Raw genomic sequence first — 23,513 nt, 5'->3', positions numbered from 1 at the left:
CACTTCTAGTTGAAGTAAGGACTAAATGGTTATACATGGAGCCCTCAAACAAGTGAGTACAGCTTCAGAGGAACTGGAACCTCTCTAAAGAAACAACTTGAGAGGCTATTGTCTGTGGCAGAAAATCTGGCATGTCTTCAAGAAGAGCTTTGGGGAGCAGAAGGAGACATAGAGTGTTCTTTGGAAAAAACTGACTTGTGCTGCTTGTTTCTGGACCCAGGGTGAAATATCTGAAAATAAAAATCTCACAGAGGGGCTTCAAGAATATGACCCATGGGGGGAAAAAAACCCTGAATAGCCTACAACCAAGGCTTCTGTGAGGTATGACCTTTCTGAAATATACACACAGACAGAGAGGTCATGGGCCATTCAGAATAGACTTGGACTTCTGGCCACAAAGGATTTGGAATGATCCACTAGCTGAAACAAACTCCCCATTTCTGCACATACTCCTATGCTGAAGTGCTCACTTTAATGACTTCCTCATGTACAGCCCACACACATTCTCTCCTCCTCCCTTCCCTGTGGTCAGGCAGCTTTGTGCTTTCAAAGAAAACAGGGGCAGGTGGTGGGCACTTACCAGGCGGACACAGACACTGGAAGCGATTGACTTTATCCACACACTGACCATTGTTCACACAAGGGTTGCTCTGACATTCGTTTATCTCCAATTCACAATGCACACCTTTGAAACCTGAACAAATTGGACCACACAAGTGGCTTAGAAAGAGAGAAAGGCATACTCTAGCCAAGAAAGCACAAATTTGCAGAGATGACTATATCCTCTATGAGCATGAACATTTCTGTAGAAGTCAAAGGGGACTCTGCCATGATGGGCAATAGTCACTGCAAGTACCAGTGAGAGAGGAGAATACTGCAAGATATCCATGCCACAGTGAAGAGGGAGAAGTTACCTCCAAAGACACTAGCAAAACACAGCATACCACAGCAAAGACTGCCTCATGTCTCTGACCAGTCCCTGCTTCACTTTCAGAACAGCTCCAGGCCCTAGTTGATGTTCCCAAAGACCAGCTGACTTGGAGATGCTGTTGCTCTCAGGGTACAAGTCAAGGTCAGGAGGGCCTCCCAATGCTACAGCGGTTAGCAGCCTTAATCTGGCAAAGCAGCCACTGTCCTGTGTCATTTTATCCTAGATTTACCTGAGCTCTCTAAGGATTCAAGAAATGGTTTCTGCAGAAGAACTCCAGAATACAACTAACTGTATGCACATCACTATGGACAAATGGCAAGTTCCTATATAATTATGGGTAAAATAACTGCTATAAATGGAACAGTATGGTATTTATAATGTATCAAGAGATCAGAAAAGTTTGCTATTTAAAGGATTCTTATTGTAAATCCTTTGTTAAATCAAATAATACTTGCATAAAAACAATCACTTCTGAATTTTTCTCTTACATGTAACCGATGTTGACATATAGACTTGTTTAATTTGGTCTCCATAGCTCTAAGAATTCTAGCACAGCATTACTCCTTAAAGGTCCCCTTGGCTGGGAATTAAATGCTGACAGAGCTCATGGAATTGCCACCCTATACTGAGAAGTGCGGGGCAGTGCATTTAGTCTAGACCCCACACACTGGTGGGCCCATGTACCTGGCATGCACAGACACGTGAAGCCTCCAATCTTATCCAGACAGGTCGCATCGTTCTGGCAGGGGTCGGAATGGCACTCGTTGATGTCCATCTCACAACGAGGCCCTGCATAGCCCTTTAGACACTCACAGTGGAAGGCACCATCTGTGTTCACACATTTTCCTGCGTGCTCACAAGGATTGCTGTTGGCTGGAAAATAAAGCACCAATTACTGGGATCAAAGTACTTTGATGGAGTTTCCACAAATGTGGATTACAGAAGTAGGTCTGATTGTTATGGCACATGAGGGCCAGGCCTTTAATAATCTGGTTCTCAACTTCCTATTTTCTTCCTTAAAAAAAACAAGGAAAGAAACAAAAGGAAAGGAAAGACAGACTAGAGCAATCTCAACTCTTGTGATTCTTTGCTCCTTTTGGCCAAACTGTCTACTAAAGTAGGGCTTCCTATTAAGAATCAGGTACAGGGACGCCTGGGTGGCTCAGTCGATAAGCGTCTGCCTTCGGCTCAAGTCATGATCCCAGGGTTCTGGGATCGAGCCCCACATCGGGCTCCTTGCTCAGTGGGGAGCCTGCTTCTCCCTCTCACACTCCCCCTGCTTGTGTTCCCTTTCTCACTGTCTCTCTCTCTCTCTCTCTGTCAAATAAATAAATAAAATCTTAAAAAAAAAGTAAATAAAATAAATAAATAAATAAATAAAAGAATCGGGTACAGACCTTCTATATATTCAATTGTCAGAACAGAATATATCTTTACACTGAAAGGTTATAAACAGTGGGCAGGTGACAGGAGAGATCTGAGGTTTTGCTTCTGAATGCTTGCTGAACTCAACAGACAGCATGAGGAATAGGAAAGGTTCCACGTACTCACCCATGGCACACTCATCCACATCTTCTGTACAGTCAGCCCCTTTGTAGCCTTGGGGGCAGGTGCAAATATACTGCCCATTCAGGGGGTTGGTATCACACAGTGCCCCCTTGTGGCAAGGATTGCTGATGCATGCATCATCCAGATGACATAAGAGACCTGTCACAGGGTGGGGCAAGGAGAATAAAGAGAAAATGTCTCTTACTTGAAGAAGAGTTTTCTCTTTCATGGAGGAGGGAAAACCTTATGGTCACCTCACCAAAATCCAATATGGAGATTTAGAGGCAACTTCCCCTTTACCTAATCCTACCTTAGGGACATGCTATAGCTAACAGCAAGCAAAGAGCTGTAGACAACCCTGGTGCTCTGACCCTGAGCCCTCTGCTAGACCTCTCCTCAAGGGTAGAGTCATCTACAGGCCATAGAGTGAGATGGTTAGACAATGAAGATATCCTTCTGATAGTGATGCTAGATTTAGCAAATAAAAATAGAGGATGCCCAGTTCAATTTGAATTTCAAATAAATAACAAATAATTTTTTCCAAATATTACATGCACCTTATATTTTATTTAGCAACCTACTTTCCCCAAATTATGCTACCTGATGATCAGGGGCCACCGGTATTTTGCTAGCCTCAGAAGGAAAAAAACAGCTGAACATCATCAGCTTATACCAAGGCAGCCTTTTTAATAGCGTCAACATTCCTGGCTCAAGTGCCCTCAGGACTCTGAAGGTATTACGAGGCCTCATGTTCTGTGTAGTTCACATGGGAACTGGATTTTCCAGTCTGCAATTAGCTTAAGAACAGGTAACCAAGGCTTCTTCTACAAAGCTGGAGGTGGGGCTTTTGGAAAGGCACAGATATAAGAACACTTCAAAAGTGCTGGGCACAAAGTTCTCTCAGTTAAGCTATCTTCTTCTGTCACATTCCTCCCTTCACTGCTCTCTACCAGGACTGGGAGCTGTTAACTTGAGAGGCTAGAGCAATGTTAACTTTGCAGTTAGTAAAAGTCCTCCCTTAGAGGAATATTTCCATAGACATTGAGAGCTGGAATGCATGCAAATGCTTCTCTCCTCCCGACTCCTTCTGAGTACAAGATTTCCTCTCAAAATGAAGTCTCTAAATCCATTTATTATTAATTTTGTCTTAATTTCCGAGAAATTAATCTTAATTTCCGAGGTGCCTAAGATCTTAAGGAGGTCAAGAGATGCTCCCAAGGTAATAGTTACTTTCATTTGGGGGGGGGGGGTATGAAAAACTGAGGTATGCAGACTTGAGATGAGAATCAAAAGTCCTAAAGAAGAAGACTAATTTCATAGTACTTTGGCTAGCAATTATATTTCCAGAAGAACAGTCTTGAGTAACATATTCCTACAGATGCTAATTAAAAGGACACAACTCGGGGAATGAAAGAGATCCCGAATGCTCTCCGGCCCCTTCCCTGAACTCCAGTTCTGTCCTGCTGGCCTTACCTGCCTTTCCTTCTGGGCACATGCAAGAGAAGGAGGCCACACGGTCAATGCAGGTGGAGCCCGGAGTGCAGGAGGCAAAGGCACAGTCATCAATGTTCTCACTGCAGTCATCGCCACTCCAGCCGTTAACACATACACAGCCATAGCCCCCATTGCGGTTGGTACAGGTGCCCCCATTCTGACAAGCATTAGGTTGCAGCAGACACTCATCCACATCCTCTGTGCAGAACTGTCCTTTGGGGGAAAAAAGTGCCTTTGATTAGGGCTCTTAAGTCTCAAAGGATTAGTACCATACCCACTCCCATACATTCTTCACCCTCATGTGACCTGCCTGAAATTAAGGCGAGCAGATCTCCCAGCAGACCAGGTCTTCACATGAATCTTTTTTTTATTAACATATAATGTATTATTTGTTTCAGGGGTACAGATCTGTGATTCATCAGTCTTACACAATTCACAGCGCTCACCATAGCATATACCCTCCCCAATGTCCATCACACAGCCACCCCATCCCTCCCACCCCAACCCCCACTCCAGCAACCCTCAGTTTGTTTCCTGAGATTAAGAGTCTCTTAAGGTTTGTTTCCCTCTCTGATTTCATCTCATTTCATTTTTCCCTCCCTTCCCCTATGATCCTCTGTCTTGTTTCTCAAAGTCCTCATATCAGTGAGATCATATGATACTTATCTTTCTCTGATTGACTTATTTCGCTTAGCATAATACCTTCTAGTTCCATCCACGTCATTGCAAATTACAAGGTTTCATTTTTTTGATGGCTGCATAATATTCCATTGTATATATATACCACATCTTCTTTATCCATTCATCTGTTGATGGACACCTATGCTCTTTCCATAGTTTGGCTATTGTGGACATTGCTGCTATAAACATTGGGGTGCACGTACCCCTTTGGATCACTACATTTGTATCTTTGAGGTAAATACCCAGTAGGGCAATTGTTGGGTCATAGGGTAGCTCTATTTTCAACTTTTTGAGGAACCTCCATACTGTTTTCCAGAGTGGCTGAACCAGCTTGCATTCCCACCAACAGTGTAGGAGGGCTTCCCCCTTTCTCCGCATCCTCGCCAACATCTGTCGTTTCCTGACTTGTTAATTTTAGCCATTCTGACTGGTGTGAGGTGGTATCTCATTGAGGTTTTGATTTGGATTTCCCTGATGCCGAGTGATGCTGAACATTTTTCGTGTGTCTGTTGGCCATTTGGATGTCTTCTTTGCAGAAATGTCTGTTCATGTCTTCTGCCCATTTCTTGATTGGGTCATTTGTTCTTTGGGTGTTGAGTTTGATAAGTTCTTTATAGATTTTGGATACTAGCCCTTTATCTGATATGTCATTTGCAAATATCTTCTCCCATTCTGTCAGTTGTCTTTTGGTTTTGTTGACTGTTTCCTTTGCTTCTTCACATGAATCTTAAGGCTACCATGAACCATCCAAATGATATTTATTCCAGGTAAATAACTTAAAGAAGAATGGAAATTGCTGTCCCTAGAAATTTTTTTTTTTTAAAGATTTTATTTATTTATTTGACAGAAAGAGTTGGCGAGAGCAGAAACAAGCAGGGGGAGTGGGAAAGGGAGAAGCAGGCTTCCTGCTGAGCAGAGAGCCTGATGTGGGGCTCGATCCCAGTACCCTGGGATCATGACCTGAGCCGAAGGCAGACGCTTAACCGACTGAGCCACCCAGGTGCCCCCCTAGAAATTCTGACATGAGAATTTAGCCAACCTATCAAAAAGAAGATTAGGCTTATAACATCCTTGACTCGGGTAAATCCCTGGACAATGAATATGCAAGTGAGAAGATGGAGGGAAGAAGAGTGTATGAGATGAGTAAGAAACAGAATGACGAGAAGGAACCTAAGGGTCAAAATGTCAGGGAAGTAGTTGTATATCCTGACTATATCAATGTTAACATCCTGGTTATGATACTGTACAATAGTTTTGCAAGACAATGTTACCATTGGGGGAGACTTGGTATAGGGTATCTCTCTGTATTAATTCTTATAACTGCGTGTGACTCTACAATTATCTCAAGATAAAAAGTTCATTTATTTTTTTAAGATTTTATTTATTTATCAGAGAGAGAGAAAGAAAGGGAGAGAGAGAGCAGCAGGCAGACGGAGAAGCAGGCTCCCCACTAAGCAAGAAGCCCGATGTGGGACTCGATCCCAGGACCCCAAGATCATGACCCAAGCCAAACACAGACGCTTAACCAACTGAGCCACTCAGGTGTCCCTCAAAATAAAAAGTTTAATTAAAAAATAAAATAAGGGCAAGCACGGTAGAGAGAAGAGATGAAGGACAATGAAAAGCCTTGGTAAACTGTAGAGGTGAAAGGCAACACCAAGATGATGAAACTGGAGCAAACTGTGCATAGCCTGAGGCGCCCAACCTTCAAAGATGTGGATTTGTGGAGTAAGATGCAGAAAGTTGACCCAATGTAATAGAAGACGGAAAAAGGATCCGTTTGATCTGCCTGAAAAAGAGCAAACTGAAGGATGATACACAAGACCATTTATGGATATAATGCAGGTCACTACAATAGCAAAGGATGGGGGGGTATGGCAAAGGCTCTCAGGCCCCGTCACAAAGAACAAAAGTATGTCTTCAACTTATAAGCAAGGCATCTGTGATTAACAAGCAGTTTAGTGCCAGACCACCCAAGTTATAAAACAAGTTGATGAATCGTCCTTATTAATACCAGTTTAGAGAGCTACCAAAGGGAACTCATATTCAGATCATCTGAATTCTCTCAAACACAACAGGACAAGTGGCTAAAACTCATAAAACCTCAAGGTGTCCTTTAATTCTCTTTGTTAAAGAACTCAATGAATAATTCAAAAAGGCATTCTGGTGAAGAGGCCTCTTAATGAAAAAGCACATGATGTTTATACTCAGAAAATGCCAAGGCTATCCCTAGTCCCCAGAACACCAAACAATAAATCAAGGAGCTCCAGTTTTTTCAGAAGGGCTTCAATGTACCCAGCTGTGTAGCCATTACTGATAACAGAGGTTAGCTGTGTCTGATCTAACCTAACTGACCATCTATTCTTACCCCTATCTACACATACATCCATTATACAAAACGAGGATCACTCTATTGTACTTATTTGATTACACATCCATCTCCCATCACTTGACTACAAGCAACTTCAGTTCAGGAAAATTTTTTTGTGTTCTTAACCTAAGATCCCACTGCCCAGGATGGCAGGATGGGTGTGTGGGCATCTCTGGAACTCTGTGCTCACCACCCTCCTTCTGTGTGCTTCTCCTCACCCCACTTCAACCATATTATTATTTTTTTACACATAATTCTTGATGGAGCCACCATGTCTTTACATGATCATGCCCTCCTACTCTAGCTGACTGACCCAGGATGGGCATCTGATACAAGCTATAGCACTGTGTCCCTTTTCTAAACTTTGGGACTAGGGATTCTTTGACATATGGACCAAAAGGATAAAGTGGCTGGTGACAAAGTGATAAGGGTGAAATCAGAAATGCACAGAAGAAAAAACCAGAATCATGGTGGCATTCAAGTTATTGCTTCCAGCTGTTCCTGAAGCCCAACTGCTCCTAAGGAGAGATGGCCCTTCCAATAGGTATCCCTAATTTCAGATGGGGATCTGTCAATTGCAACCCACAGTATTAACTAACACAGACTGAATGAGTGAGTGAGTGAGTACACACATTGGCAATCATTTCCCCCAGGGCAGGTGATGTCATTTATTACAGAAAGCTTTGCTCCCTTACTATACTGGCAGAAATGCTACCTCAGAGTAAAGACAGATGTGTAATTAGGATATAGGTGGGATTTAGAAACGAAAACATGACTAAGAAGTAGGTGAAGAGTGGCTATAACCTGGAAATTACCGAGAGCCTCGTCTCTTATACTTAGGCTAACTCAAATATCTATCTATGCTACCCTCAAACAAAACTTACTTTCTGAATGTGAGGAATATGGATGTTATTTTTCTTTTTGACTGGCTCTTGATTATAAGACACTGTGTGTTTAAAAATATCTCATATATATTTCTTATGCAATATAATATCCAGACACTTAAATATTGTAGTAAGACAGACTAGGTAAATAAACAATGCTTGGAATGGAAATTTGGCACTCCTGGGAAAGGAAACCAAGAGCCATTGCTTGCCTGCTATGAACCAGGCATTGTGATTGAGATGTCACAAAATTTATCTCATTTACAGTTGAGGAAACAGGCTCAGAGAGGTAAAACAACTTGCCTAGCATGAGGCAGGAAGTGCAGGAGAAGTGCGATTTAAACCAGAGCTGCCTGCCTCTAAAACTCTTAATAAAGGGACACTTGGGTGGCTCAGTCGGTTAAGTGTCTGCCTTCGGCTCAGGTCATGATCCCAGGGTCCTGGGATCGAGTCCTGTATCGGACTCCTTGATCAGCAGGGAGCCTGCTTCTCCCTCTGCCTTCTGCTTCCCCTGCTTATGCACACTCTCTCTCTGATAAATAAGTAAATAAAATCTTAAAAAATTAAAAAAAAATAAAACTCTTAAAAACTTGAGGTGTGAGTCTGATCATAACAAAACCATCTTTGTGTGCCTCAGTATCCGAAATGCATGAAGGCCTAAGGAAGTAGAGAGGATGAAGAAGGGGAGGGTTAAAATCATTACTCACATGATCAGATTACTGGAAAAACTTAGGACTCAAAATTACTATCCAAAAATCAAATGTACTTGTAGGTACAGTTCACTATTTTTTGAATGAAGATTGTTGTTGAAGATTAGAACACCTGACAACTGTGTATCTGTTAGATACTGTTTGTTAGAGAAATCAAATCTAGAGAGCCAAAAGCACACTGGCTTATAAGTTATTTTCTACAAAATGGATCATTTTTCTCTAAGATTCAGGCACATTTCTCCAGAAAAATATTCCTTCCCAGGCTCATTTCTGCCAGAATTTTTTTTCTCTTCATTCCAATTCTATCAACCAGAATGAGGAAAATGGTAACCTGGGTGGCCACTACAAGTGTTTGCTCCAAAATTCCCAGTGGAATGTCTGCTAAGATACTGCACTTGCTTCATGCCACCACTTCCTGGCACAGAAGGAAATCAATGCAGAAGCCTAAGAATAAGAAGCATAAAGGTTGCAAAGGTAAAGTAGCCCTCCCAAGGTCATAAACTAGTGAGAACAATGTCATTCAAACCCAGATCAGTCTGACTCCAAATCTACTGCCCTTCTCACTGCAGCATTGTTAAGTTTCCAAGCCTTGGTTTTGATCAACAAGATCTGCAGACTAGGTTCCTGCTCCTAGGGTCTGAAAGCACACTGAGAAAGCACTGAAGCATGCAACAATTAAAGAACACCCTTGGTACAAATGAATAAAGGCAGAAGATCACTAAATATTGAAATAGAGTTTATGGTGATCATCTGGAGGGGTTGGGTGCATTGTCTGAGGTCAATGGGCTGTTCCCACTACTCCACGACAAGAAAGCATAAATCCGGGCTGGAGGGAGAAGGCTCACTGAGGGTGGTAGGGCTAGGTCTTGAAGACATCAAAATGACTGAAGGATATTCTCTGACTGGGGTTTAAAAGGAGAAGAGGCTGGAGATCATTTAAGGCTTTGAATTCTAGTATGAATTCTGAACGTGATACAACAAGTACAGGGGAGTTATCACAGGCTCATGGATGGGGGAAGACATGATAAAAACTGCATTTGAAGATTAGTCTGCCAGTAGAATATAGGACGGACTAAAAGCAAATGGTTCTCTGTTGGTAGGGAGAGAAGGAAAAAGGACTAAGTTATGAGCTACCTAGCATATAAACATGTCTGGTAAAAAGAGAGAGCTGTGTTCTTTTTTTTTAAAGATTTTTTTTTTTTTTTTTTTAATTTGAGAGAGAGAATGAGAGAGAGAGAGCATGAGAGGGGGGAGGGGCAGAGGGAGAAGCAGACTCCCTGCTGAGCAGGGAGCCCGATGTGGGACTCGATCCCGGGACTCCAGGATCATGACCTGAGCCGAAGGCAGTCGCCTAACCAACTGAGCCACCCAGGCGCCCAGAGAGAGAGCTGTGTTCTATCCATGCCCTACCAAGCTACTAAATTTTCCACCCAAACAAGTCTTAGCATGGATATCATCTGTGTCAACACACAAACTTTGCTGGTGAACTCCCAAAATATGTTGCACAAAGCTCAGTTAGGCAAGTTTTTAAGGGCATCAATTATCCCTCTTAGTAATTTCCACCTGCCAGAGATTGCAGGCTATGCCATTTAACGTTGAGACTAAGGCAGTGGGCTAGTAGGCCCTTCCCATTTCCTATCAGCAAAGGAGAAAAGAAATAACTTGTTTTTAGCAACTACTTTCTCCATTGCCACCATGAGTCTGGGCTAATTTGGTATGAAGCGTCACACTACCAAGTCCTTGGCTGATACCTTTAATACCTGGAGGCACCCACAGCTCCTGATAATTTTCTGGCTGATCACTTTTGCCTCTTAAATACACCTCAAATCCATAATCTTTCCTTCATATATTTTCCTCCAGACACAGTGGCTTACTGTTGGTTCCTTAAACATTAAGTTCTCACTTACCTCAGAACCTCTGCATATCCTACTCTCTCTGCCTCAAATATTCTTCCCCTTCTTATATATATGGCTAGTAACTTCTCATCCTTTGACTTCTCTTATAACTTAACTAGATCTTCAAATTCACATCTCCCCAATTTTCTCCCCATTGTATCTATTCCATTCAATCCATCCTGCCAACATCAAAAGTTGTACTTTTATGTTTATTTATTTTTATATTTACTTATTTATTATGTATAGTCCCTGCCCCTATTAGACTACAAGCTCCTTGAGGATAGGAGCCGTGTCTGCCATTGACCTCAGTTTACATATCAGATACTTTACTAGGTAGTTGGCATCAGTGGTGACATAGACTGTAGACCTTAGATTTAATCTAACATGCTCATTTTACAGATGAGGAAACTGCAACCAGAGAGGTGCAGTGACTTGTCCACATTTGCACAGCTAGCTGGAAGAATGTTAGAAATAGACAAAATTAAAAATGGAAATCGTTAAGTGCTGAAAAGGATGTTGGGGGTGTGAGGTCATAGCAGATCAAGTTAGTCTTCTAAATAAGGAAGGGGACTCTGACCTGGCTATTGAGAGACAGAGCAGGTTGAAAAACACAGAGGAAGAGCAAGACGCTCAGCAGTGCTACTAATGAAGACAACACAAATAACCCACCATCAGAAAAATGAGTATGCTGTATTAGTTTTGCAGGAGTAGGTAGGTCACTTTCATGTTGATCTTTTCTTACTGCCTCATCCTATGGTCTTAAAAAAACCAAAGGGTGAATGCATAAGATTACGGGCATAGCCTCTGGCAGTAAATATAACAGAGTGAACCCAAGAGAACTGTAGTGAAATGGAAACCATGACCTAGGCTTCATTAGCAACAAGCTCTAGCCCAGTGAGCCGTGGGCCACTAAACAGACATCATTTATGAGTTGAAACACACTGGGATACAAACAGCTCATTATGGCTCTCTCAAGGTACCACAAACAAACCATCAATCTGACTTGGAGCTACAAGTAACTGGGAAGTGAGAGGAGGGGAAAAAAAAGAAAAGAAAAGAAATGATCACTGAGCCTTAGCACTTTAGGATAAAGCCCCTACCCTTCCTAGTCATCTCTCAACTGTGAAGTGTGTGGGAAAAACTTTTATCACATCAATGGCCCTGTTAAGGGTCAACTCTCATTGCAACAACAATCAGCACATAAGGAACATATAAAAAATGAGCCTGGCTGGCCCTTGCCCTGACCCTGCTACCTCCTCTTCTATGGTTAAATCAAGAGAATTCAGGCTCCAATATCTCCTTCCAGCCAGCAATCACCCAAGCTCCTGAGTGTGGAGTTCCATCTTTCCATATTATAGCAGAGCACTGTTATAACCTCTGCCCTACCATACGTTCTCTATACACAGATGTTCTATTCCACTGCTGAAGTGACAGAACAGAGCACAAGCTTGACTATCCTACTCCTCCGGGGTCTAGACTGTTTGAAACATTCTGTATAAACACTGGAGTCTACAGGATCTGCCTGATGAGGAAATGTGGGCACTAATGCGCAAGCACACAAATGTGTATAAGAGGCCTGGGGGGGTATGCAAGTGGCTAAGAGGATGATGCAGGAGTAGGGGATAAACATGGATAAATGCAAGAATCTCAATGAATGTCTCCCCTTAATCCTAGACACCATCATCTTTTCTATTACTCTTCAAAAGCCTGGTTTCCCTGTATCCTGACCAATATATTTCCTAAAGAATCACCAGAATGATCTCAATATATACAGTGGATTGTGCCATTTGCCTGATGAAACCTTTTGATGACAAAGGGTTTGATAACTTCCTTATACTTAGGATGAAATTCTAAATCCTATCCATGTTTTCTGCCAATCTCTCTTGTCCTTCCTTTGGAAGCACTACTAGTTCTAGCCACTCTGGCTTTTTTTCATTTCTCAAAATGATCATAACCTTTCCCCCCCAACTCAGGGTCTTTGCACATGCTGTTCCTTGTGTTTGGAACACTCTTATTTCCACCCTTCCCTAACTAATTCTTACTCACTAACCACAGCTGAAATGTCACCTTCTCAAAGAGACATTATGTGCCTACCCCCAACTCAATTAATTCTGCCTGTTAATATGCTGTCCTAATAACCTCTACTTTTCCTGAAGGCATTTATTAAAGTTCAAAATTTTACAGATAAGTATATGATGTATGTCTGTATTCCTCACCAGACTGTAAGTTCCATGAAGAAATGGGTGGTAGCTAGGGGCGCCTGGGTGGCTCAGGCGTTAAGCGTCTACCTTCAGCTCAGGTCATGATCCCAGGGTCCTGGGATCGAGTCCCACATCGGGCTCCCTGCTGGGCAGGAAGCCTGCTTCTCCCTCTCCCACTCCCCCTGCTTGTGTTCCCTCTCTCGCTGTCTCTGTCAAATAAATAAAAATCTTAAAAAAAAAAAAAAAAAAAGAAATGGGTGGTAGCTATTTACTTCATCAGTGAATCCCCAGCACTTAACATGGTGCCCAGCTAATAATATTTCTTGAGAAGTATTCAAAAATATTTGTTAAACAAAAGTTTATCTGTACCTGTCTTCTCTTACTTAGGTCATTCTAATCCCAAAATAATAATCATCTTTCAACTCCTCTCCCTCACACCTTTAGGGTGTCTCTATTCTATTCATATTCCCAAAGTTTCCATTTTCCCCTTATTGACATCCACCAGTCAATACCCAAACTTCTCATTCTATCCCCTTCCTTACTTGCTGAACTCCATCCCATTTATGCCACACCCAATTCACCTTGCCTTTTGACCCTAACTATGTCTCAAGGGTAATTCTACATTATGGCGGGTACCTTCCCTCTTTGAATGAAACCTAAGATTTCCCAAAAGACTACACCCTAGTTAGCCCTCTTCAGTAGAGTCCTCTCCCCTCTTCTGATTGCCTCCATTTGCATGAAGGTAAGTAGGGAAAGACTCAATGTTTTCTTTATTCCCTAATGCTGCTACTAACTTCAAATAGTAAAAATATATTTATTAAGCAATTTCTAGGTACCAGACCCTGTGGTAAGTGCTTATATTGTTGTCAAATGTAATCTTCTCATACAATTAGTCCAGTTTCACCGATGTAGTACAGACCTGGTCTACACTGAAGAAAGATATTAAAGTATCTCAGGGAGTAGGGAAAAGAGACCCTGACAGAACCCAGGAACAGCCCTGAATTTCAAAGGATGAGGCTGGGCCAGCAACAACTGAAAATTTTAATGTTCTCATTCATTCATTCCACAAATATGTACATACCATGTGCCAGGCACTGACCTATATACACTGAAATTATAATGGTAAAGAAAACAGCTGTGGCTTCTACCCTGTAAATAGGGGTTTTACAACCAAACACATAATTGTAACAGAGAGTGATAAGTGCTCTAATGGATACAGGTTGCCTTGGGAGCATAAAGTAGGAGAGCAGAGAACTATATTCTGCAGGTCCAGTTGGGGATGGTATGTTTCTTTGGCAAGCCACAATTATGAGACCTAATGAGAGCCCATGTCAAGGCATTGTAATTTTTTTTTTTTTTACATTTTATTTTCCTACAAACTTACCCCTTCAAACCACCTAAGGTTGCATTTATAACAAGAATTTATCATCCAAATATTAACAGTAATGGCAGCATTTGTCTTGGCATTTGAAGATCACAGTGGTCTCCTGCTTTAACTATTTCTAAAGTTCTTTTATCCATTTGTTCACTGCTATGTGATCCAAACCCAGATGACCCCATAGTGCCAGAGACTTCATAGATCTATAAAACAGAGATAAGTACAACAGAATATCTTGAGAATAAACTCAGAAGTATGCCATGTGATGCTCCCTTAAAGTCAGAATACCTTGCAGTATAGCTGAATAAACTTTAAATTACCATTAACAGAGAGAGAGAAAATGACTTTATATGTTAACTGGGTTGTATATGAGTGTGTATATGCATGGAAACGTGTATAGGAAGAGGGCAGAGTGGGGAGTATTTCAGGCAGAAGTAAGTGTATGTGTATCGGTTTGAATAGAAGAGAAAGCATGCCTCATTTGAGTCAATGAAAAAAAATCAGTGTGGTTCACTTCTAAGGCATGGATCAGGGGAGATATGGCAGGAGAGGGAGTTATATACAGAGCCTTGGAACTCTATCCAAAGACAAGGAGGACCCACTGAAGCATTTTAAGCAAAGAAAGAACACGATCCCATTTGTGTCTCAGAAAGCCCACTCGCTGCTGTGAGGAGGATGGGCTGAACTCCACCTCACCCCTCCAGGTCAATAGCAATTTAAAGCCCTGAGGAGTCCCAGGGTGCCTGTGGCCGCTATAGCAACGAGAGTCTGCAGTGCATCTGGGGCAAATTCCGGATGCAGCAGCACCAAGGAGCATCCAGGCTCAGCCACTGTATGGAGAGCAATGGATGCTGTGCCAATGCTGGATGTTCAGAAAGCCGACCCCTGGCACAAAGGCTTCTCCACACAAGAAGAAGAAAACAGTGCCAAGCTTCAGTCCCCCTGCTAGGAGGCCCACACTCTGGTTCTCTCGCCGCCTTCTTGGGTTGCTGGGCTGTTAAACCAGTTTATATAAAGAGCCCCTCACCTCACTGTGGCCCCTCACCTCACTGCAGCACTCCAAAAAGAATCAACCAACTCTATTTACAGGCAAGCAGTTACTATGAGCAGAATGAGTAAAACGGAAAACAAATAAACAAACAAACAAACATGGGACCTATTAAAACATTCTGCAATATGAAAGATGGAGAAGGTACCCCTTAAGATGTAGATGAAGAACATACCTGTGAGAAAAGTTCCCTTTCAGAAGAGAAGGAATTGGCTCTGTATTCTCAAGAAATGTAGAAAATGTATGTTTTAAAAAGAAATGAAAAATAATACAAGATGTCAGACTCTGATGAAGGACAGGCTGAGAACAAAGCAGAATTACAGAGGACCTAGATACAATGAGTAAATACGATAAGAATATAAAAAATGCAATTCAAATAAAAATCATAATCAGAAGCCACAAAGGACAGAACTGACAATGAAGAAAAATAAATCAGTGTTATAAAGGAAAAGCTTAAGAAGCTCTCATAAAATGCAGAGGAAATTAAAATATCAAGAGACAAGATCTTAGCTATGGGAAAGAATGAAGACCTAATTAAGATAATAGATGTTCCTGAAGACACAAAAACAAATGAAAAAAAAAAAAAGAAAAGAATAATCTTTTCTGAGATGAAAATAGATCTAAGCCTGCAGATCCAAAGGGTTCAAAAGTGCTAGGAAAAAAAAAAATAGGGATATACCTATACCAATACTGGTTAAAGATTTTACTTTAAAGAAAGAGAAGAGAAGGGAGAGGGGAGAGAGCCTGACCTGTCTGATATCGGACTTCCCTATAATGCTCACAAGACACAAAGGAACAATGTCTAGGAACTTGGTAAGATTGACTGTGACTCAAGAATTCAGTATCTAGACAAGATGCCATTTGTGTATGAAGGCAACTAAATCAAAAGATATTTTTCAAATATCTGAGAACTCTAAAGATATACCAACATGTAACTTTTCTGGGAAAAAAAAATTACTCCAAGATGTACTCATCTGACTGAAAAAATAAATCAAAATAAAGAATCCAGGAATGAAAAGGTTGTGACATAAATGTACTGGTAGTTAACACAAAACAAGTTACATATAGAATAAAGTCCAAATATTATAAATTGAATTATAAAGCAATGTAAATATCAAAAATATTTTTAAAAGAAAATGCATAAAATTTAAAAATTCAATAGCAATACTATGGTATGAATTTTTAAATCCCAGATCATATAAACAAAATCTGGAGAGTGAAAAGAAGATATAAGAGAACCAAAAGTATGCTTATTCCTCATCTTACAGAAGAAGCAATTAGTATATGCAGTTTCACTTTTGACACTAAAAAATAGAGATGGATTCAAATCCAAATTTTTCTAAACATGTATACCTTTAAAAAAAAAACACTAAATACTAAATACCATAATTTAAATAATCTCACCTCTATCTGTTGTCCTCATGGACCAATTTCCACCTCCTTGAAAGATTTAAACACATGACTTAGGATCTTTTCACTCTTTCCTTTCCCATCTCCCATGAAATTAATATCTGGGTTGAGGACTAATAAGGTCATCCAAGCCAAGAGTTCTTTACTTTTCTCAACTCAACAGCTTCCACATCCACTCCATATCACAAGCACACTCACATTTTGGATCTCATTATGAGACACTCATTGTTCCAACCACAAGATCTCAAATTTGGTACTTCAACTCTGACTGTAACTTCCCGTATACCTCTTTCCCCATTCCCAACAAACATTTCACCTAATTATCCCCCACTAACACTTGTAAGAGTCAAGCCCTCCTAAATAACCCAGTTCATTAACCAACCCTCTTCTAGCTGCCCTAACTCAGTCTAGTTCAGTCACATGAATGAAGTTTCTGTCCCCTGTAGCTACGGCCCTGCATTTCTCCCTCTTTCAGCTGTACAAAATCTTGAATAAGTGACCTATACCCACTCCTCCCCTTCCTCCTTCTTCAACACCCACTTTTTTTCTAATTTAACCCTTTGCAATTTGGCATTCTTCTCTCCTTAATATTGAAACTACATTTTAGAAGATTTCCGGGGCGCCTGGGTGGCTCAGTCGTTAAGCGTCTGCCTTCAGCTCAGATCATGATCCCAGGGTCCTGGGATCGAGCCCCACATCGGGCTCCCTGCTCTGCAGGAAGCCTGCTTCTCCCTCTCCCACTCCCCCTGCTTGTGTTCCCTCTCTCGCTGTCTCTCTCTCTGTCAAATAAATAAATAAAATCTTAAAAAAAAAAAATTTCCAATGACCTCAAAAATTTTGATTAACTCTTTGCAGTTATCATTCTTATTTCAGTCTTTTGTTTATCATCCATTCAAAACTACTATTTGTTAAAATTGGTCCCAAGAATGCCAAAATCAGTAACACCACCCCCATCCTCCGGAGGCTGAGAGCCTCCCAGGTGAGGTAAGCATATAAACCAGGAACAGTGGTAAAAGAGCACAGATGGGACCAGAGAGACATGCAGAGTTTAGGCAAGGGCACAGTCTTAAAATGCAGCCCCTGGCTCAGGGATGCTGTCATGGCAGAGGCTCCCAACTCACACACATCCTTTTCTCTCACCTTCCTTCTTTGGATCCCTTTCCTCTTCCATTTTCTGAAGTGTGGACATTTCTCACAATTTAGGTCCAAACTCTCGGTTCTTCTCATACTACACACTTTCCCTTACAGACCTGATACATTCACAGGGCAACCAAAAACAAGACTCAAAATCTGAGTCTAGAGCCCCTACCTCTAATCTGACCTCCTGGGTCTTACTGTTAAGTGCTTTTCTCTTGGAAAACTCACCTCAAACTCACCAGCATCTCTAGCCCATTTCTCTATCTCTGTCAATAGAACCCATATTCTCTCATTACACAGATTCAAAACAGAAGTAAACTCTGCTCTATTTCCCCCTTCATCCAACCAAGTACTTAGATGGCCCCCAATTTCTAACCATGTCTTCTTTCAAACTCATATTCATTTATAGTTTCTATCTCCTACTGTGGTTATGTGCAGACTTCCTTCTTTTTTCCTAGTGAATCTGACCATCCTTAAAAGATAAGCACAGCAAAGGAAACAGTCAACAAAACAAAGAGGCAACCCACAGAATGGGAGAAGATATTTGCAAATGACACTACAGATAAAGGGCTGGTATCCAAGATCTATAAAGAACTTCTCAAACTCAACATCCAAAAAACAAGTAAGTCAAAAAATAGGCAGAAGACATGAACAGACACTTCTCAAAAGAAGACATACAAATGGCTAACAGACACATGAAAAAATGTTCATCATCATTAGCCATCAGGGAAATTCAAATCAAAACCACATTGAGATACCACCTTACACCAGTTAGAATGGCAAAAATTGACAAGGCAAGAAACAACAAATCTTGGAGAGGTTGTGGAGAAAGGGGAACCCTCTTACACTGTTAATGGGAATACAAGTTGGTACAGCCACTTTGGAAAACAGTGTGGAGGTGCCTCAAAAAATTAAAAATAGAGCTACCCTATGACCCAGCAATTGCACTGCTGGGTATTTACCCCAAAGACACAGATGTAGTGAAAAGAAGGGCCATATGCCCCCCAATGTTCATAGCCCCAATGTCCGCAATAGCCAAACTGTGGAAAGAGCCGAGATGCCCTTCAACAGATGAATGGATAAAGAAGATGGGGTCCATATATACAATGGAATATTACTCAGCCATCAGAAAGGATGAATACCCAACTTTTACATCAACATGGATGGGACTGGAGGAGATTATGCTAAGTGAAATAAGTCAAGCAGAGAAAGTCAATTATCATATGGTTTCACTTATTTGTGGAACATAGGAATAGCATGGAGGACTTTAGGAGAAAGAAGGGAAAAATGAAGGGGGGGAAATCGGAGGGAGAGATGAACCATGAGAGACTATGGACTCTAAGAAACAAACTGAGGGTGTTAGAGGGGAGGGGGAAGAGGGGATGGGTTAGCCTGGTGATGGGTATTAAGGAGGGCACATACTGCATGGAACACTGGGTGTTATATGAAAACAATGAATTGTGGATCACTACCTCAAAAACTAATGATGTATTGTATGGTGACTAACATAACATAATAAAATAAAATTTAAAAAAAGGTAAGAATTGATTTATTTCTTCTTTGTGTCTCTTATAGCATCCAGCATAGTATATTGGATATAATAGTGAGTTATTCAATAAATATGTCATTGAAACTACCTTACAACAATTCTGCAGGGGCTTGAAAAGCCATGGAATGAAACTAGATCTTGCCTGGAATGTAGCCAAAGTCAGACATTGAGTCATGGACCACAAGAGCACAAAAGATGCCTCAGTCTCACCTCCTATATTTTGTGGGGGGGCTATCCTAACCACCCACCCCTGCTCACACCAACATGACCACTCATCAACCCTGAGACCTTTAGGATGAGGGTGTTTTAGGTTAGCACTCTGGCAGTCTGCCCAGCTGATAGCAAACTGAAATTGGGTGAAGCAGAATTCCAGAAAACAGGCTTTTATCAAGTCCTCACAATCAAGTTCACATCAGAGAAACTGAAATGGGAGATGCATTTTCCCATTCCCCCATGCAGAATACAAATGAGAATACTTTTGCAGCCCCAGATATACATAGTTTCCACTCTCAACCAAAAGCCTCCATTCCTATAGTATTTAAAAAACAGAAAAGTGGTTGTAACAAAAGCCTGTTCTCTCATCCTAGAGAACAGCTTGTCACCAACTAGAGGCTAGACTGAAATGAGGCATCTAGTTCAAAATCAAAACACTGCCATGAAAAGACTCCATTCCCAGACACAGGAGCTAAAGCACCACCTCTGGCAGTATGTACTTGCTGATTCATGCCAAAAAATTTTTACTGAAATTGGAGCAACTGACAGTAAAGGGAATCTTAACCAACTCTTTGGGCTCATCAGTTATAAAAGGAGAGCTGAGAGAAAATGTGGTTGGTTTTATTTGACTCATGTCCACCTAACTTCCACTGTTCACTTCTGCTTAGCGTCCCAAAGCACTATTCCAAGCCCAAGCTAAAATTACATTTCTGGGTTAATAACAAGCACAGGAAAATAAATCACGTCTGCCCTAGGAGTGAACCCAAACCAAAAGCTGCCAGAGAGGAATTTGTGAGTTGAGTTTAGAGGCAACTTTAATTCTGAAGGAAATGAACCTTTAAAAAGAAAATTCAAATAACAATCTATGTAGACAAAACATTAATCTACACTGCTTTAATTAATTTGGGAGCCTTTTATAACTTTTTTTTTTTCTTAGGTGGCTATCTGCCAGAGCAGAACTTCTCTCAGGGGCCAAAAACAGTAATAGTAAAGACCTTTGTGCTCAGGCTTCATCAGATCCTTAGGTTTATTTCCATTTCCTAAAGGAACATCCAACTACTCAGACGTCTCTATAACAAAATTCCTATAAAAAAGTAAACCATTTGCCCAACTCCCAACACCAATTTCTTGCTTCTACCTAGGCTTTAGTTCATCCAGAAGAGTGGTAGCTTTTGAATACTGTTCTAGATGGCCACGTCAGGTGAAAAGACTAGATCAGAACACAGTTCTGTCCATAACTGATGTGGAAATCACACCAGAACAAGGGCAACATGCTTTCTTCTAGTGAGGCAAACCCAAGGCCCCCTGTACAAACAGCTACACATCTATCCTGCTACCACCCTGGATCAGAGAGGATACTCCTACATAGTAGGAGCAGTGCTAATACCTATAGAATATCTTTATACCTAAGGTAGTGCTGTCCAATAAAAATATCATGAGATATACAGATTTAATTTAAAATTTTCTGGTAGCACTTAAACAAAAGAAAAAGAAACTGATGGAATCAATTTTAATATCATATTTTATTTAACTCAATATATCCAAAACACTATCATTTTAGTATCTAAACCAATATTTAAAACATTATTAGTGAGACACTCTGCTTTTGCTTTTCATACTAAGTCTTCAAAATCAGGTATTTTATAGCTGTGGCACATCTCAGTTCGACCTGTCACACTTCAGATACTCAATAGCAAAATATGGCTAGTGACTACTATATAAAACAGTGTGGATCTGGAATGTTTTACGTGGTAACTGCAATTTACGGTTGAAAGTGTAATTTATAATTAAAATTAAATGTAATTTAATTTACATGATAAATGAAAGGCTCAGTAGGTTTTTTATTGCACCATTTATTCTCCCAATACCCCAATAAAGTAACTAAGAGATATTAGTTCCATGGATAGCAAATAAAGTCTTCTGAAGAAAAGGAAGCTGACTCATTTATCCCAAATCAAACCATGAAAAGACTCGGAGAAAATTTCTGGTCATCCTGAAGCCCAGAACTTGCTACTAAAGACCAAAACTTCTCTGCATATGTATTTATAAAACAACATAGTGCCTATCAGGCTCCTCTCATTAAAAACTTATAAATATTTAATGCTATATGTTAACTATACCGGAATTAAAATAAAAAACTTAATTAAAAAAAAAACCATGGCAAATTCACAAATCTCCTTTATTTCAAATTGATACCTAGTTTCTTCAGCTATATAATCCCATCCATTCTTTTTCAGATACAGGGCAACTTCACTTCCTCTCCTAGTAGACTAACTCCAACCCTTCTTTTTCTATTGTGTCAAAAGCCAGACCAAACAGTTCATGCTTCAACTCTATAGCTGCAAATTGTAGAGGGAAGTCTGAACAAAGTTGCAATAAGGCTCTTGGGTGTAGTGAAAAAATCTCCAAACTGAATATAAAATATTCATTCAATATTGACTTCTAATTTCAAAGTAACCAGGAAAATTTCTAAAATGGAAAGAAAAATAAAGAATAAATCACCACATCCTAGAATAATGAAATTATAAATTGAACACTGTCTATTAAAAAGATTCAAAATTCTTTTATTTTATTTTATTTTATGATTATTTATTTATTTATTTATTGGACAGAGAGAGAGAGAAAGAGAGAGGGCACAAGCAGGGGGAGTGTTAGGCAGAGGGAGAGGAAGAAGCAGACCCCCCGCTGAGCAGGGAGCCCGATGCGGGACTCGATCCCAGGACCCCAGGCTCATGATCTGAGCCGAAGGCAGTCGCTTAACCAACTGAGCCACCCAGGCGCCCAAGATTCAAAATTCTTAAAAAATAAAAAATAAAAAAGGACAATCCACAGAGCCAATTTGTATAGAAAAAGACCAGAGATTTGAGCACAGACTTGGGGTTCAACAAGGCGAGATGCAAACCCTAACCCGACCACTATGCGCCTGGAGTAAACTGCTTAGCCCTCCTGTATATCCATCATCATCTGTAAAAAGGGTATTTAATAAACTCCACCCTTAATACAGTTATCACAAAGATTATACAAAATAAAACATTGTAATTAGCACAGTATTTGGTTACTAACAAACATTAGTTAACTCCCAGCCCCTAGCCCCATTCATTTCTTTAATTTGCATAAAGCAGAAAATACTAATCCGAATTTATAGCTCTGATATCAATAGAAATAGGAACCCTATGACTCCCAATTTTTTCTCTGTTCTTCTCAGAATGAGGTGAGGGCTGGGAGGGTGAACAGTTCGGCTGTATGCTATTGAGAACAAAGGTGCGTAGAGAGCTGTAGTAACTGGTATTACCAGCAACAGTTCAGTCATCCTGTAACTCGTTATTTCCTTCACCTCAACCATATAATAATGCCAATATTACCATGGCAAGCATTATCACTGAGGAATGTACAGTGTAGTAAGGGAACCAGAGGAGAATACCTAGCTCAGCCTGGAGAGAGGTCACGGAAAGTCCCTGAAGGAGGCAGCCACTTGACCTGAGCCAGGCAGGCAAAACTGGTGAGGACAACAGGGAGAGGAGTAGAGAAGGGAACCTGTGGAAGAGGAATGTTGTGAGTGAAGACACAGGATGCAGCAGATACAGGAGAACTGGAAGCAGTTCTTACTGCTGTTGGATGCATGCGAAGACTGGATAAGTAAACAGGGTTGAGACTAGGAAGGAATTCATATAGCAGAGGAAAGACCTCAGACATGATCCTGTTACTGATGGGGATAGCAAAAAACAAGGCTGCCACTGGAAATCAAAGAATCGGCATGAGTGAAAAAGAGGAAGGAAACCTGTGGTGGGAAACCAAAGACTGAGAGTTACTTTATTTTTTTTTTTAAAGATTTTATTTATTTATTTGACAGGGAGACACAGCGAGAGAGGGAACACAAGCAGGGGGAGTGAGAGAGGGAGAAGCAGGCTTCCTGCTGAGCAGGGAGCCCAATACGGGGCTTGATCAACCAGGACCCTGGGATCATGACCTGAGCCGAAGGCAGACGTTTAACAACTGAGCCACCCAGGTACCCTTGAGAGTCACTTTAAATGACAGCAGATCAAAAGAAATAAATATTGTCACA

The 23,513-nt window shown here is 40.9% G+C and overlaps 1 protein-coding gene and 1 pseudogene across 2 annotated transcripts in view; one reads left to right on the top strand and one right to left on the bottom strand.

Moving 5' to 3' along the window:
• Positions 1-23,513, bottom strand: part of NOTCH2 (notch receptor 2) — a 169,775-nt gene that overhangs the window by 55,820 nt on the left and 90,442 nt on the right. Inside the window, exons 6-9 of the mRNA XM_032420428.1 lie at positions 3,953-4,186; positions 2,483-2,638; positions 1,616-1,804; positions 581-694 (exon numbers count right to left, since the gene is read on the bottom strand). Of these exons, the coding sequence (XP_032276319.1) occupies positions 581-694; positions 1,616-1,804; positions 2,483-2,638; positions 3,953-4,186 (693 nt within the window). The remainder of the gene's footprint in view (positions 1-580; positions 695-1,615; positions 1,805-2,482; positions 2,639-3,952; positions 4,187-23,513) is intronic.
• Positions 12,944-16,168, top strand: LOC116642222 (annotated as a pseudogene). Its single transcript, XR_004301325.1, has one exon. The product of XR_004301325.1 is annotated as a ubiquitin-conjugating enzyme E2 D3-like (transcript).

The sequence above is a fragment of the Phoca vitulina genome, unplaced genomic scaffold (genome assembly GCF_004348235.1).
Source record: "Phoca vitulina isolate PV1807 unplaced genomic scaffold, GSC_HSeal_1.0 scaffold2, whole genome shotgun sequence".
NCBI classification, from domain to species: Eukaryota; Metazoa; Chordata; class Mammalia; order Carnivora; family Phocidae; genus Phoca; species Phoca vitulina.
The sequence above is the reverse complement of the archived record's forward strand: the minus strand, read 5'-3'. Positions and strand labels throughout refer to the sequence as shown.